At 44.7% G+C, this 16,441-nt stretch overlaps 2 protein-coding genes across 10 annotated transcripts; one reads left to right on the top strand and one right to left on the bottom strand.

The window, feature by feature from the left end:
- Positions 1-6,948, top strand: btla (B and T lymphocyte attenuator). Of its 8 annotated transcripts, none has more exons than XR_015111631.1 (9): positions 1-183; positions 1,911-2,231; positions 2,349-2,390; positions 2,474-2,602; positions 2,692-2,726; positions 2,800-4,055; positions 4,960-5,086; positions 5,850-5,963; positions 6,062-6,948. XR_015111631.1 is itself a non-coding variant. In XM_086196181.1 (6 exons), exons 1-6 carry the CDS (start codon positions 108-110, stop codon positions 3,109-3,111), a joined length of 915 nt encoding a protein of 304 aa, XP_086052307.1. In that variant the 5' UTR covers positions 1-107; the 3' UTR covers positions 3,112-4,697. The 8 variants fall into 8 exon arrangements, 1 of the variants encoding a protein (XP_086052307.1); XR_015111619.1 differs by having other exon boundaries at positions 4,960-5,280; XR_015111626.1 differs by having other exon boundaries at positions 4,960-5,280; positions 5,550-5,963.
- Positions 6,949-9,008: 2,060 nt separating this feature from the next.
- LOC147272601 (poliovirus receptor homolog) lies at positions 9,009-16,211 on the bottom strand. Of its 2 annotated transcripts, none has more exons than XM_086195812.1 (8): positions 16,081-16,211; positions 14,905-14,969; positions 14,693-14,802; positions 13,927-14,247; positions 13,298-13,627; positions 12,080-12,364; positions 11,737-11,838; positions 9,009-9,146 (listed from the first exon to the last, which is right to left on the bottom strand). In XM_086195812.1, the coding sequence occupies exons 3-8, from the start codon at positions 14,742-14,744 to the stop codon at positions 9,142-9,144; spliced, it is 1,095 nt and encodes a 364-aa protein (XP_086051938.1). In that variant the 5' UTR covers positions 14,745-14,802; positions 14,905-14,969; positions 16,081-16,211; the 3' UTR covers positions 9,009-9,141. The 2 variants fall into 2 exon arrangements, with proteins under 2 accessions (XP_086051938.1, XP_086051858.1); XM_086195732.1 differs by having other exon boundaries at positions 14,905-14,972; positions 16,081-16,203.
- Positions 16,212-16,441: the final 230 nt, after the last annotated feature.

Raw genomic sequence — 16,441 nt, 5'->3', positions numbered from 1 at the left:
ATAGAGGTGAACTCAAGCAAAGCACCTCATTCTTCTCTTATTTTAATCACGCGCTCCTTAACCTGCTTCTGCCGTGACTAGAAAAATATGAGAGCTTTTTTTCCACCATGCTGCCTCACCGCCACCACTTTATCCGACAAATGTCCGTCTTGGCAGTGCTGCTTCTCACACTGAGAGCTGACAGTAAGCTTTTATTTTTCTCCTCCATATTAACCGATCTCTCTGTTTGTGCCATTTTATCTTTCCTTGTTTTGTGGGCCTTTATCGTGTCAAACCGAGGACTGAAGGCTAGAATGTGAAGTTAACGGCCAGATATCTGTAGAGGTCATGAACAGTAAAGAAGAGATCACCTGTTGCTGCGGTGCTTCATCTGATGGCGTGACATCGTGACACGCAGCCGTCACGCACCGCATTTCAATTTCAACTCACATGTCACACCTCATAGGTTCGTAACCTTTGTTGCGCTTGCATATGTAAAATTTCCCAATTTCTGTTTCGGGAAATAAAAATGCTATTTATTTTATTTTATTTGCATATCCATGGTAAAAAAAAAAAAAACAAACAAAAAAAACAACAACAACTTTTGATTTGGATTTATAAAAAAAAAAAAAGTGATTTAAACTTGTAAATGGAATTCATGATTTATCTTAAACCTCTGAGCGCACACATTCCTTTAAATATCGTTATATTTTATACGGCCAAATATTTCTTTGTGGTCTGAGGGAAGAGCAGCTACGATTTAACCATGACTCACAAAGCGGGCCGGATTTATTTTTAGATGACAATTTCATTATCGTCATCGCCTCGGCTCTGTGAATGGACTCTCTTCAAAAGCCAGTACGGAAGAACATTAATATTCATGTCATGGTAGCTTTCGGTTGATACGATCTTGTAAGAAAACGTGAGTTTGGTATATATTTTAAAGCTTACGGAAAGATCCGGTGCGCTTACACAGTTTTTACAGTGTTAAACGGAGATGAAGTGATCTGAGTGACACAGACAAGGTTTAAAAACTGAGGTTAACGGTTTCACTTGAGTTAGTCTTTCACTTCCACTCCCCTGGATCTCAAGTTTCCACTCACCACGTACGTTTATTTCTCTGTCGTTGATCAATGGGGGGTTTTTTTTAGTCGTATTTACTTTTTCTAAATTGATGACATTGACCCCTCACTGTCGCTAAACCTGAGGAAAATGATTCATCTTGTCCCCTTAAATACGACCTCAAACTGCAGGAAATCAAATGACGTAAATATAGAATTAGCAAATTAGTGAACAGGAAGTTTCGGGCTTGTTTCTCATTGCCTGACCCTGTATGGACAGAACTATTTTAACAATTGTCTCCTAACCTCAACAAAGAAGCTTCCTAAATCATAAAGCCGTGAGCCTACTGATTGTTTTTGTGTCTCCACCTACGTAGCCGCAGCTTAGCCACAGCATTGACGAAAAATAAAACCTAATTATCTTTTGTTTTGTGACAGATGATGGCGAAAAAGAGGGTACTCTTCAAACAAAACATAATAAAAAGGCTTTATTTACAAATCATGGTCGCTGGTGGAGGTTAAAATGGGGCCTTGAGCTTAGCTCCAACAGTTAGCATCTAAATAAAAGCCTGCTCGCTAACAAAGGGCTTCATCGTATTCCTTCCAACTTTGCTTCCAATGTATTTTTGGGGGGGGGGGGGGGGTAGGTTTATCTGTCATTGTCCCCACAGCCAGACAAGGAGACAGATACCCTTCTATGTGGAGCTGAGACTCCCAGAAACCAGCTGATAGCTAGTTAGCTTAGCACGGGGAGTGATAACGGAGGGGGATGGTTAGCATAGCTCTGTCAAAAGTCTTTGAACCTGTTCACCCTCTTCATTTTTCTTCCCTTTTTCAATGTGTTTGTTCGTTGTCATGTTTCTTCTCCAGCTCAAAATTGCACCCCAGAATTTTACGTGCGGAGCAACACAGTTTACGAGGCTTGCGTTGGAGATCATCTCCAGATCGAATGCCCCGTTATCGTCTGCCGAGAACAAGACCTACAAACAATCACCTGGTATACTTCTCCAAATAACAGTGATTTTGGACCCGTCACAAAGAGCACGAGCATTGACAGTGGCTGGAACCATTTTGGGCTTTTAAACGGGACAACATTTTTGATATTCAGAAACATACAGACGACCAACTCTGGTTTGTACCAGTGCCAAACTGGATTTTCTAGGAGCCACAAAATCAGTGTGATTGTTCATGGTAAGACAACTTAACACACCTTGAAAACCTCTGTCGGGATACACCGATTCTCAATCGCACATTGAAAAAAAACAACAACAAAAAACCACATCGCTGAGGCTCTGCTGTGTTTTATAGGTACTGGACAACATAGCAGTGTCACATGTGAGAATGAAACAAGTAAGAAATTAAAAGTGTACTACGTTATAATCTGATTATAATAATCTGGATCGGTGCTTAGAAACGTCCTTTTTTTCTTGTAGATTGCACTTCACCTTCGACTCCATCGCTACAAGGTGCAGACACGTGGATGTACGCGTCCTCTGCTGCTGGGATAGTGGCATTTGTCATCATGGTGGTAATAATATCCATCGTAGCAATGGAGTGTAAAGGTGAGATGGTCTTTTTTTTTTTAATAAAGCAAATAAAAAGCCATGCAGTACATAAATGGGCTTGACAAGAGTAAATCTCCATCATTCAGGTAAATCAAAGCAAGAGACGCGAGCTGAAAATCAGGTAAACACCGGCTGTCTAACGGCGTCTTTCCCTCCATCATTGCGGTGCATGTTAATATTTCGGGTGTTCGCAGGAACCGCCGATACACTTGGCCAAAAGACCCGTCCTGCAAACCAGCCTCCAGCCATCACCGAGCAGAAGCCGCCCTGTGCCGCCATCTCGGCAATCTCCGCGGAAAAACGCGCCGAGGGACTTGAAAGACTGTGTTTACGGCGACATTAAAGAGATCAAAGAGAGACAGAGGAAAGCGATGATGGAGGAGGCGGAGGAGGGGAGTTCTATTGTGTACGCTGCTCTCAATCATGATCTGCCAGCAGGCGCTCCTGCTCGGCCGCTGAGGCCAAAGGAGGAGGGTTCAGAGTACGCTGCTATCCAAGTGTACTAAGCACAAAGCGTAAGACGCCCCAGATTCTGCACTGACTCGGTGTTTCCAGGTTTTTGTCCAACACAGACTGCATAAAGAGAATGGACTGAGCTTCCTGGTCTAGAAAATGAAGCCCCGTGTGCTAAAATGGCATTCTTTCGAATCTCTCAAGACGTCAGTGACGGCAAAATGATTGTACAAAGGTTCATTAGAAAATGACCTTGAACCTCTCCTGACCTCACTCATCACCTCTGTAAATATTTCTCTGAAAGACGTGAGTTCGACAGGCGTAACGTTCGTGCGTGACGACTTGAGCTCCGCTGGTGACATCGTACCTGTGTGGCAGCTGAGAACGGCTGTGCTTCGACGCGTCACCCGGTGAGCTCATTTCCCCGTGAGGCCGGGCCATCGGCCGTCACCTTGAGACGACAGGTTCACGATTGCATGAGAACCAAAGAGAACCGGGCTCTTTCTCTCTCTCGTGATTCCAGTTCTCCCAAGATCCCGATCTTATCTTGAGATATTGGAATAAAAAGAGTCAGTTCTTAACTTTGGCTCGGCTGATAACAGGTTTCACTTCTTGCGGTCTGCACCGCGTCAGTTCTTTTTTGACTGTACGGTGAAATTAACTACACAATCACCCTCAGAACCTCTTCAAATGATTGTGATTGAAAATGGGGGTTGTAATAACGGTGGTTATCTTTGTGCAATCAAATGTGATTAAACTTGAATCAGTGAGGCGTTTGCGGAGTGTATTTGCCTTCATGTTTAACCACGTCGACCAAAATTGAGTTCAGTGCAACAGGAAGTTGAGCCACCCACTTCACCTCTGGTGGTCCACGGACAGATGAGAAGAGGCGTTTGACAGAGCAGAACAAGTCTGAGTCCTCCCAACATGAGCCCTCGCCGTGGCATCGCCGTTCTTTGCGTATTCATCTCGTTGGCGCCACTCCTGACTTTGAATGGTAGGTTTATTTATTCATTTTTTAAATTTTACCAAGTACAGTCGATGAAAAGGTTGTCAAATGAAGACTTTCACACAGAAATCCAGAGCAGCCGAGCGAATAAACGCACGTCACGATCGACGCCCAACTGGTTCAAAATCCTATTTCTTTGAGGAAGCTCCATGAATGCGTAGCTCTTCTTGCCTTCTTTTTCACCTGTCAGACAACGCACGATGCGTAAAAGCGCCATTTATCTCTGCTGGTACTGACAGAGCGATGAAAATCATTGCTCAAACTTCAGGGACGTTCGTAAATATGTTGGATGGTGAGAATTTGATTCATTTACAAGTACAATCGAGGTACACTAAAAAAAGTCTCTCTCTCCCCCGCACTAAGAGAGAGAGAGAGGGAGAGAGAGAGCTTGGCTATGGGTAAAATTTCTTGTTAAAAAATACTTAAATTAAAAATAAGCGAGAAGAAAAACTAAAGTGGTTGTTTTTTTGCTTGACCATAAGTGAAATGAATCATCCACGGGAATCCAAATGTTGATCGAAAATACAGAAATTGGCTTCAAGAACCAGTTCTTTTTTCCCCCCTAACAGTTAGCATCTAAATAAAAGCCTGCTCGCTAACAAAGGGCTTCATCGTATTCCTTCCAACTTTGCTTCCAATGTATTTTTTTTGAGGGGGGGGGGGGGGTAGGTTTATCTGTCATTGTCCCCACAGCCAGACAAGGAGACAGATACCCTTCTATGTGGAGCTGAGACTCCCAGAAACCAGCTGATAGCTAGTTAGCTTAGCACGGGGAGTGATAACGGAGGGGGATGGTTAGCATAGCTCTGTCAAAAGTCTTTGAACCTGTTCACCCTCTTCATTTTTCTTCCCTTTTTCAATGTGTTTGTTCGTTGTCATGTTTCTTCTCCAGCTCAAAATTGCACCCCAGAATTTTACGTGCGGAGCAACACAGTTTACGAGGCTTGCGTTGGAGATCATCTCCAGATCGAATGCCCCGTTATCGTCTGCCGAGAACAAGACCTACAAACAATCACCTGGTATACTTCTCCAAATAACAGGGATTTTGGACCTGTCACAAAGAGCACGAGCATTGACAGTGGCTGGAACCATTTTGGGCTTTTAAACAGGACAACATTTTTGATATTCAGAAACATACAGACGACCAACTCTGGTTTGTACCAGTGCCAAACTGGATTTTCTAGGAGCCACAAAATCAGTGTGATTGTTCATGGTAAGACAAAAGAAATGTTGATCGAAAGTATAGAAACTGGCTTGAGGAGGAAGTTCTTTTATTCGCTACTTGATGAGGATTTATGTCTCATATGTAATTACTTTCATTTTTTTTTTCGACACATAGGCTTGGCGGGTTTCACGCGGCGCTTTCACCCTAAACGCGCCACAGCCGACCCGCTAGCCTTCTTTGTTGACCTAAAACGTCAGTTTGATGTTCACATCTGCAACACCACTTCTTCTCTGGTCTCTCTTTTTCTGGTTCGTCAGACTGCGCGCCAGAAATACGAGGCCACAAAACCGATTAGGAACTTTCCGCTGGGTATAACTTAACGATTTACACTGGCAACGCCACACCACCACTGATCAACTGGTTTAAAACTGGATACAACACAGCTCCTGTTCACACCCGTGCACATTTTCTGATCATTGAGTCGGGACATCGTCCTTGTTCGCTCTAAATGAACAGGTATCAGATTCAGGCTCCTACTGGTGTGAAATTCATCGTTCAGATTCGGTTTATGTTGGACGGCTAACAGTCACTCAGTAAAGTGGACTCTTCCTCTGCAGACAGCACATCAGCCCAGGATACCTGGCTCCCGTATGTGTACCGCGCTCTGGCCATGGTGCTGTTTTTCATCATCGTCACAACCATGCACGTGATGACCACACCTGGGAGGACGGGTAAGGTTGTTTTTAAAAAACAAAAAACAAAAACAACACACCTGATTTGAGTTGAACATAATCGAAGCGGATCCGAATACTGAAATTCATAATCCAAGGATGTGCAAGAAGACTGAGGAAGGGACCGGACCTGCACCGCGACCCCCCCTCAAGAAGAGGACCTCAGGAGCCGTCAGATCACATCTACGAAAATGACCTGCAGATCGTGCCTCAGTAACCACGTCATCAATCAGGAGAAATCCAAAAATGTTATCAATATTATATTATTATAATTCTTCATTCAAAACACGTTTTAAATAAATCATAATGGATTATTTATAAATAATTCGGATTAATGATTTGTGTTGTGTGTTCAAGGTTTGCTTGTATTTTTTTTTTTTGTACTGGTGGGAAACATTTTAACAGTTTACTTGAGGTGTTACGCGAGTGAGTGTGTGTGTGTGTGTGTGAGAGAGAGAGAGAGAAGGAGAGAGAGTGTGAGAGAAAAGGTATCACACTTCAAGTGTGCACTGTTGCTTCCTGAAGAGGTATCCGGTGCAGATGCCTGTTTTTGTTTTTAAAAGTCTGTCTGCCACGCGCTCCGGTGACGTCGATGGACCGTTTTTGTTTTTGGAAACATTTGTGATTTTCGTGTTTGCGCGGGTAAAAACGCGCCAGTAAATTCGCTGTTTTCGCTTGATGTGCTTCAGTAGAATTCCACAAATATTGCAGGCTAAACTCAAGTGTGAGTTGGTTCTTTTTTTTTTTTTTTTAAATCTGAGAAAGGTTGTGAAACAGAAAAAGACTGCGGGGATATTTTTTTTTTTTTTTAGCACAAGTTGTTCCCACCTTAAACACAGGAAATGAGATGTTTCAGTTCAGACTGAAACCAGCGTTCAAAACATTCAACAATAAAGCAGAAGTTGTCAAAAAATTACAAATCAGTGGAGCAGCGATGAAAAGGATGAGCAGCAAATCTGAAGTCCGCATTGATAAAAGTTGATGGTTTGTGTGGACTTCAGCCCTTTGCCGAAATCTTTACTGGCAAGAAAAATACAGATTTCTTCTCATATAAAAGGACCCTAAAAGGAAAGCGGGGTGGGGTGTGTGCGAAAGGGGTGGGCTTGGACCGAGCGTGCAGCGCTGCACGAAGAATGTGGCATGTGGTGTGAGCTGCTTGTGGTTTCTGAAAGTGTTTAACCCTTGTAAGTGGATACAGAATCTCTCAAATTCTCACTTTCTCTCTCTCTCACACACACACACACACACACACACACACACTCACAAACACAAGTGCACTAAAACTGGCACGCATGCTGACTGAAGTGATTGAAACGCGTGACCGTGTACAGCTCCGCACGCCAGGTATTTGTAGTAAAACTACACACTGGAAGCAAAAAGCATGGGGAACAAGAGGAAAAACTGACTTCACGTCGCCATCTTGTGGAGTAAAATCCAAACTGCACATGACACGGACCATTGTATCCACAAACTTATTCCCTCTATCGTTAAAAACAAATCATTATTTCCTTCCAACCCAAGTTAATAAACATTTCCAACTTCCAGTTAAAGCTCGTTCCCTTCCGATAAGCTTCTGTGTTTGTTTTAATTCATCGTCGAATTGTTTTGTTTCATGAATGATGTCACGTTAAAAAAAATCCCTCCTGTGCCACCCAGAGACGGCTTCTTTCCATTTTCCCGTCTTTGTTCGGTTTAAAGAGGATGCGATGTCTAAATGAATGCTCTTTGGGGGAAACGAAACAAGATAACGTGCAAAAAAAGCTCAGATTTAATTGCGTGAGTTGAAGATTTACGTTTCAGGCCGAAGTCTCTAATTTCGAGCTGACAATAGATTTGCGTGTGGCTTTTTTGAACTGAATGAAATAAATTCCAATGCGGTGGTGAGTCGGGAATCATTGTTGTTACACCACTTAGAGTTTGACATTAAAACAGTTGAGTCACCGGCGCGGGGCGGAGGAGGTCATTTGCTGTTTGCTGCAACTTTAGGGCCCACTGTTATTGTACATCGCCACCCGGATGATGTCATCCAGGTTGGTACTAAAGAAAAGAGACAACAATTACACAACATCGTTTCAATTAAAACCAAAAAAAACCAAAAACATTCATTCATACTGATAATGCTGTCACGTTGAGGTAAGAGGCTAATTCAGCTCATCTTGAAAAAGCTCCCAATTGTCATTTTATTGAGATGAATCAACATTTTATCAACAGAAAACAAACTTCATTGGGTTAATGGAGGCGCCAGCTCGAGAAAACGCCGCTGAAAAGGAGGATCAAGACGGGCAAAGGTCCGGTTTTTGCTTCACGTGTCGATCCAGGGTCTAAAAACTCAGGGAGCTTCAAATACAAAGAAATACCTGTAAACGCTGTCATGGTGCAGGAGGTCTGCTACATTTGAGTCCATCGTAAAAACACACAATATCCCATCTCAAGTTGAAGAGCAGCGTGGAGTGTGGAAATACTGCACAGCAACGTCAAAACAAACACACACACACACACACACGTCTCTCAAGGCTATAAAACAGACTTGCAACTGTGGTGTTCACGCTGTCAGCAACGCTTTGGAGAGGAAACCCCTAAAGGTCGGAGGTCAAACAGCACCGTGGCTATTTTTAACCATCCTGGGAGACCGGGTCACTTCACAAGCGTCCTGTTATTCTGGCGTACGTGCGGTGTTTCGAACAACCGCAGCATCTTCTACACACCCCTTGAATCCCCTTTGTTGTTTCCTAGCCTTCCCCAGCTATTAGCTCAGTCGTTAGATTAACGGCAGATTAGTATTTTGTCCGTTAAGCTCGATATAAACTGAAGTGATACAGGCTAGAATGCATATATTAATCTGGATTATATTCTATGTTTCTTCCTAACAAGCTGCCTGACTAAGTAGAACACCTCTCAAACTACCAACATCCACGTTCGGAGACAAATATGTAACAATAAAAAAACCTGTTTGTGCTCATTTCTGAGTGATGGACAAGATTCAGCAAAAGCTTCTGCTCCATATTTCGCAGCAACGCATCAATTGGAGGAATTTCTAGCTTTGAATTTTAGTTCTTTTTTTTTTTTTTTTTTGCTTCTTCTTTTTTTTTTTTTTCTCCTATAACAGCTCCTGGAAGCAGAACGTCGCGGCTTCTTCTGCAGATTTAGCCGGAGAGCTGACGCAGAGATGGGCTCCGAATCAGTCTGGATGGAGAGAGAGAGAGAGAGACAGAGACAGAGAGAGAAACAGAGAGACAGAGAGAGAGAGACAGACAGAGAGAGAGAGAGACAGAGAGAGAGAGAGAGAGACAGAGAGACAGAGAGAGAGAGAGAGACAGACAGAGAGAGAGAGAAACAGAGAGAGACAGACAGAGAGAGAGAGAGAGAGAGACAGAGAGAAACAGAGAGAGAGAGAGAAGAGAGAGAAACAGAGAGAGAGAGATCACATTTATCTACAGGAAGTCTGGTTATCACCTGGAACCACTTCCTCCCTCCCTCTGACAAGCTGTTTTATCTGGTACCCTCTGTATGCGTAGCTGTGTTTAGACTACATGAAGGTCGCTTCTGAGCAGAATGTATGACTGTTGAAGGGGGTGGGGGGGGCACAGATGTTCAGGGGGGAGCTGAACTCAACCTCATCTCCCAGCCAACCTTGTACCTCCGTCCTGGACGTCCAGTGAAGTGTCCAGCGTCAGCCACCTCTGAGTCCCCACCCTGTTTCTTGTGTCTGACGAATGCCTTCATCACCCACAACCCCTCCACACCCTCGTCCTGCCAGGCTGCAACACCCTTTTCCTGATGCCCCTGAGATTTTTCAAGGCCTGGCTTGAGTCGGGATGAAAATCAAGAGCTGAATCAACAAACTAATCTGGCAGTCGTAGAAAAAAATCGAGCTTAGATGAAACGAAATTTGGAGAATTTGACTGTGAAATAAGCGAATAATTCCAGTAACTGCCCCTCCAGCAGCACCCAGTTAGAGCCGTCCCTGGACCAGATGTGCGCTACAGGAATTCCTCTTCCATAAATAAGCCTCAGCCATACCTCAAGGTACATGTGGCAGCCATGGAGGCATGTTTGGGAACCAGACAGGAAGTGGTCACTCCCCTCTTAACATCCTGCGGTGCCACAGATTAAAAGGTGCCACTAAAAACATTTGCTTTCATGTGTATTTTTGTGCCCTTTTCACCACCGCTGCACCTTACAGTCTTTTCATCTGCACGTGGTTACGCCAGAAAAAAAAAAAACCCACCCAGTACAAACAGAGCGGAGACGTTTTACTGGAAAGGCCCCGAATTCTCCACTAAAGCAGGCGGATGCTCACCCACTTCACACTGATCTGACGTATGACATCACAACTGGGTCCGCCTGCAGATTTGTGTGAGCACGTTTTGTAGTTCTCACCCCTCATTCATGGTTGTCGTACGGCTTCTTTTCTACTTAGGCTAAAAAGGAGGCTCGTTCTACTCGAAATTCAAGTAAGATTTTAAGCAATGCGGCGACAATCTGAGGCCCATCACAGTGAAAAGTGTGTGTTGCTGCCATGATAATGAACCACGAGTGTGTGAGTGTGTGTGTGTGTGTGAGAGAGAAGTGTGAGGGAGGCCCTGTTATCAGCTCCTCCCCGGCCTCTACTGTCTGCCGCCGTCTTCCGAGGGATTAGACGCAGAGATGGGGGGTCTTTTCTTCTGGCGTCTGACTCCACACAATCAACGCCGCCACTTGTTATTCTGCTCAGGATCAACACGAGAGACGCGAAGAGGAGCGCCGAGGGATCTATTTTAGCCATTTCTGCTCAGACTGCTTTCTATCAGCGTTGCGTGTGTGTGTGTGAGTGCGTGTGAGACGCGAGAGGGCGAATCTTGAAAAAATAAATAATACCTCTGATGTGGGAGAGGAAAATAAAGGCAAAGAGGAACTTATTAATCACAGCCAGAGCTTCTGAGTGAGGTCATACAGCCGAGGAAGAACTTTAGAACCTTTTAAGGCTTCTTTTCTCATTTGTTTATTGCTATTAGATTGCTTTTGTTCGAGCTGTGACTTTTCTCTGGCCAGCAGAAGCGGCGATGTCAGCCAAAGAGTCGCCGCCCCTCTTTTCTTCAGGAAAGAAAATTTAGGATGAAGGGGAAATGGGCAGAGTTCCACAAAACACTGGAACCACACAGCCAGACAGGATTGTGGGAAATGCGTTACCAGAGCTGATGATAAGAATCCTCCCAACACCTCAGTGTGGAAAGAAGCGGCGTGCCTTGGGAGGCGACCTTCCAGGCTGACGTGAGGCTTCTGTCTGGGTTCTTTTTTTTTTTAAACATTCAGCTCACCAACGCACGCACACCTTGTCACGTTCAACACGACCTAAGATGCAGTTACTTACAGCATTTCGTCTTTTCAAGGATTTTTTTTTTTTTGCAACAAACGCGGTGAATGTCCCCACTGGCACATGCCATTTACTGAGAGGCTCATTGTTTGCCTGCGTGTTTTTGTCCGTCTGCACTTTAAATATCCGTAATTACATTTCTTCTGTGTGTTTTTGAAACTTCCACGCTGTTTTTCTTGGTCTCCTCTCAGCGCAGCACCAAGGTTTAATCTAGATTTTAATGCGATCAAAGGTTGTTTTTTTGGCCCTGGAGGTTATCTTGCTATTTCAAGTATGATGTTTCCTGTTTGCAGCACTTCATCATTATCGCGGTGACGAGAGCAACTTATAATTTGGCCGACCGGCCCACAAGATAAATAAACATCACTCCGTATATCAGCTGAGTGGGTTTTCTGTCAGGAAGTGGAGAGCGTTTCTTACCGTCAGTGCAGATGAAGCATTTGCAGAGACACACACACAAGCAGAGGAGGAGGATGGCCGCCACGCCGCACACTGACAGGAGGATAACAGTCGCTGGACCCACTGGAGCGCACAAACACATTTACACACATTTTCTCACTATTGTGAGATTCTCTTCCCCTGTGCAGGAACATTACAGGACCCCATCAAAGCAGCCATAATTAGGCCTGACTGAAATAGGTCCAAAACAAAAGACATCTGTGAGGCACTACTCAGGACCTGTTTGGACATTCGGAGACAGTGAACGTGACGTTAACAAATCTACGTCTTCATTACAAAGAGCAGGAGTGAGTGCTTTACTCACCGTGGGTCTGGAGGGCCACTGACAGCGGTTTATCCAAACCCTGGTGGTGCACGATGCACCTGACCGACAGCTCACTGAGTAAACCCGACTGGAACATCAACGTGCTGGTCACCATCGTTGTCCCGTCGCCTTGATCGTACGCAGACGAAATGGGCGGTCCTAGTGTTCGGTTGTCGGCGGCAACGTTCCACGTGATGTCTGCTGCAGGGCGGGACTGGGTGGTGCAGTTGGCCTCGATGACCCCAGAAGGTGATGTCACGTAGCTCACCTCCGGTTTGGGTAAAACTGCAGAGTAAAACATTAATTGGAGATACATTATTCAGTATATTGAGTATTTGAATAAACTAAACACAAATTGAGAAAAGGTGTCTGCGTGTGTGTGTGTGTGTGTGTGTGTGTGTGTGTCTTTTGTCCTGGTTTCTCTCTGGTACTGGCCTGTCACTTGTTTTGTATCTATTTGCTTGACAATCTTTCTGCTGCAAGGACAGGCGGGTCTGGCAACAGAACCCAGACAGAGAGAACCAGCCTTTACTGTTTGAGTGTGTGTGTGTGTGTGTGTGTGTGTGTGGGGGGGGGGTCATTGGTTCCATCAGTTTAGACAAAGGCATGGCTTGTTTAGCAGACACACACTCTTGTGTTTCACATTTCTTTGGCACAGTGGCAGCAGTGAGCAGGAAAAAAAACAAAAAGAGGACAGGGTTGATTCACTGCTGGGGGAGTGACCTGCTCTCTCACCTCTGAGCTTCCTTTTACTGAGCTACTGCTGGGACGAGGACACGCACGCACACACACACACACACACACACACACACACACACTCATTTCCTCACCATACCCAGTATTTCAAAATCTTTTACTACTCTGCTGTGAGGGGACACGCTCACTTAAGGTCTGGGTTTTCTGGAGGCAGGACATCAGACATTGTTGCAAATCATTTAAATTCCTGCACTGTTTCCTACTGACATCACCAGGAAGGAACTGGTAGAATGGATGCAAGTATTGTCTTGACATTGGTCACCAAGGAAGGAATTTAACCGACTCTGAATGCATGTTGTCTGATGAATGGCTGTTATTGGTCCAAAGAAAGCTATCAAACTCGCTACTACAAGAGGATCTGTTATCTGAATTTAAATTAAATGTCAGAAACTTGAACGAAACCTCAACTTAATTCAGAGAAAAATCATGAAACCTGCAAAGTGGTCTTGAATCAGGACTCACCATAAACAGACAAGCAGGAGGTGGTTCTCCTGGGGCCCTCCGGGAAGATGCTGAACTCGCAGGTGTAACACGCCTCGTCCTCAGTCCTGACCGACTGGATGGTCAGCTGAGTGTAGCCAAGTGTTCGACTCAGACTCACACGACCCTGAAACCCATCATGCACGTGATGGTGGCCATGTTTGGTGTAGTAGGCCACAGTGGTTGTGTCGCCCTGCTCGGCGGTCTTCTTCCATAACACCTGGTGGACCGCCTCGGGAAGGCTGTAACTGCAGGAGAGGGTGGTTGGCTTCCCGCTTACGGCCGTCTTGTTGCCCTCCGGCCGCACCTTAGCTGGGAGAGAGGAGACACTCTGCTCAGTGCGCCTGCTGGAGCTCTGAGGACAAACAAACGGCGTTCAACAGCAATAACAGGAAGGGCAAAGGCTGGCTGGCTGGCTGGCTGGGCCCTCCACCCTGCTGTTCTGAGAAAGGCTAACCTACATTTTCCCATCTCAAGAGATTCTAGGCAAAATTACTGCAAAATTAAAAAAAAACAACAACACAACAAAGACTACATGACCTCCGCAAACAAGATAACAAACAAAAAAAGTAAAACGGTGAGCGAAAGCTGCGATGAATCCACGGACTTACCAGTGACGCTGATACACGTCACGCCTTCATCCTTTCCCTTAGGGAAAACGTCAAAGATACAGCTGTAGCAGCCTTCATCTTCGGGCCGCACACTCTTGATGGTGATGTAGCTGGCGTTGGGCTGCGAGATGCTGAGCTCCACGTTCGGGTCTTGATGGGTGATGCCGATCGGTACTGTTTGTTGATAAACCAGAACCGGCCTCTGCTTCTTGGACCAACGAACTTGCAGGACGCTCTCATCTGTTTTTGTGGTGATGTTGCAGCCGAGCATGAAAGGATAACCAACCTCCGCAATTAGCTGTGGAGGAGTTATGACCTCACCTGCGGTGACGCAAACCGCATTTCAGCATTTGGAGTTGAAAAAGAAAACTAGTCACAGTTTTTTGGAGAAAAGTGGCGCTTCGATAGAGAAATACTTCCCATTTCTGCAGTACTACTCCTTAAAATACACAAGAAATATTTGAACATGAATGTTTTCAATCATCTTTCTCTGTCCAGAAACGATCCTTGACAACAGGAAATATCGGCGTCATCAGCATAGAAGGACACAAACAATTCTAGATGAGCCAACGGTCGTTTGTTTGGCCCAGCAGCTCTGTTTATTTTGATGGAACTGTGGACTTCTTAAACATGATTGCTATTTGTGAAGTTGTTTTATCAGTTTATTATTATCTTCGGGCATTGGCCGGAATGTGAGATATTATTCAACCTTGACAACATCTTACTATTCCTGTTTCTAACAAACCGAAACAGATGGGAAACGTACCTTGCGTCATAAAAACAGCTTCTACCAAGAGCAGCAGGGCAAGTCCACACATCGCAAACCGAAGTAGGCCAACAACCACACGCTGACCCAGTATCACATCCAGACTGCAGCTGCAAACACAACCCATATCTCATTTTTCTGACAGCCCGTGATGAAGTAAACTTAAAAAAAAAAGGTGTTTATTAGTGTTTAAATGAGGGTTGTGTACGTACTGCTGATGGTATTCTGACTGGATGAGTTGCTGCTGGTCACCACAGTCGTAGTTGCATCTTACTGTCTGCTGATGAGAAGCCAGAGGATGACATCAGCGGCGTTATGTCATTAAAGATGACACGCTTGTGCAAAAAATAAATAAAAAAGGGTAAACAGACATCTTTTTAATTTCTGCGCAACTGAGACAGTGGTTGGGTTTCTTTCAAATGCGGTGGGGAAAACAATGAGTAAGCATCAGCAGGAGGAGCTGCCGATTCAGGGAAGACCACCTGATGTCTTTACCTGATGACACACTGTAATTACACATAATCACCCGGCTGCAAAACAAGCGCTGATGTCTAGACGCGTTTCAAAATACCCAGGAAAGACATTAAGCGACGTGTGTGGGACCATGGCGGTCCTCAGTATCCTGGGACCATCAGAAACCACACCCCCTCTCTGGGTGAGAGAGAGAGAGAGAGAAAGAGAGAGAGACCATGTCCACATGAGCTCTTTTACAACCATCTGGCTTCAAGAACGCCGCCTGCTCCTGTAGGGATGCACTTAAATCACTTTTCCACAATAAAACAAAAACAAAACAAACCTCAATATTGGAGGAGTTCAAAAGCCTTGCTCAAAGGCACACGCAAGGTAGTGATTTAGTTGAAGCCCAACTGTTAAAGGAAACTTGACTGTGCAAAAGAGTCAAAGGAACAGGATTCAGGGTGACAACTGACTCTCCATCCAGATGTGTCAGTTCCAAAATACAGATGTTGCAAATCAAAAAATTAAAAAAAAAACAAACTCAACACCTTTTCCCATGAAAAGAAAAATCCGTTTTTTTTCCTGGATATAAATCTTTGCAAGGGCGACACACACACACACAATCAATCAATGCTATCAAATGAATTCACCGGGGACATTTGAAGAGTTATTTACTGTTCCTACGTCAGGACACATTTTGGTTTATAAACTAAGTTGCAAGAAAATCTTCAATGTTCAAGCATGTTTAACTTTCTCTGGAGAAATGCTGCAGAAGGAGCTGCCGGGCGGTAAACCCGAGATTACAGCGCAACCTGAGCTGCGACACCACAAAAAGGCTGGAAAGTTGCTCTCAAGTGGAAGGATTCAACACGTTTGCAGAGCCTCTGATTAAAACTTTCAGATATTTCTATGGGAGGATGGGTTACACTCACCTGCTGACGGTGACTGATATCCGCCCGTTCGGCCGTGTGTGAGGAGTTTTTAATGTGAAAGTAGAGCAGAAAGATCCATGACTGCTTCAGCCGACCGAACCTGCCTCGTCTGATCTCCTCTGATCCCCCCGGACAGCCGCACCGCTTCTACAAATAACCCCCAAGGGCGACCCCCAAAGGCTGGGAGCATCACTGCATCATATTGTATCATTTTGACAGCTCTGACAGTTGTCGGGTTGTTGTTGTTTTTTGCAAATTAATAAAATCATTATTGCTGCTTGTCACAGTTTCTCCAGAAGCGAAAAATAGAAAGACAGAGAGGGATGGAAAATCAGAAGACTACATATGCAAGTGAATACAC

Source organism: Aulostomus chinensis, chromosome 1 (assembly GCF_037954235.1).
Source record: "Aulostomus chinensis isolate RoL2024-O1b breed Wild chromosome 1, RoL_Achi_v1.0, whole genome shotgun sequence".
Taxonomy (NCBI): domain Eukaryota; kingdom Metazoa; phylum Chordata; class Actinopteri; order Syngnathiformes; family Aulostomidae; genus Aulostomus; species Aulostomus chinensis.
This window is presented reverse-complemented; position numbering and strand designations above follow the sequence as displayed.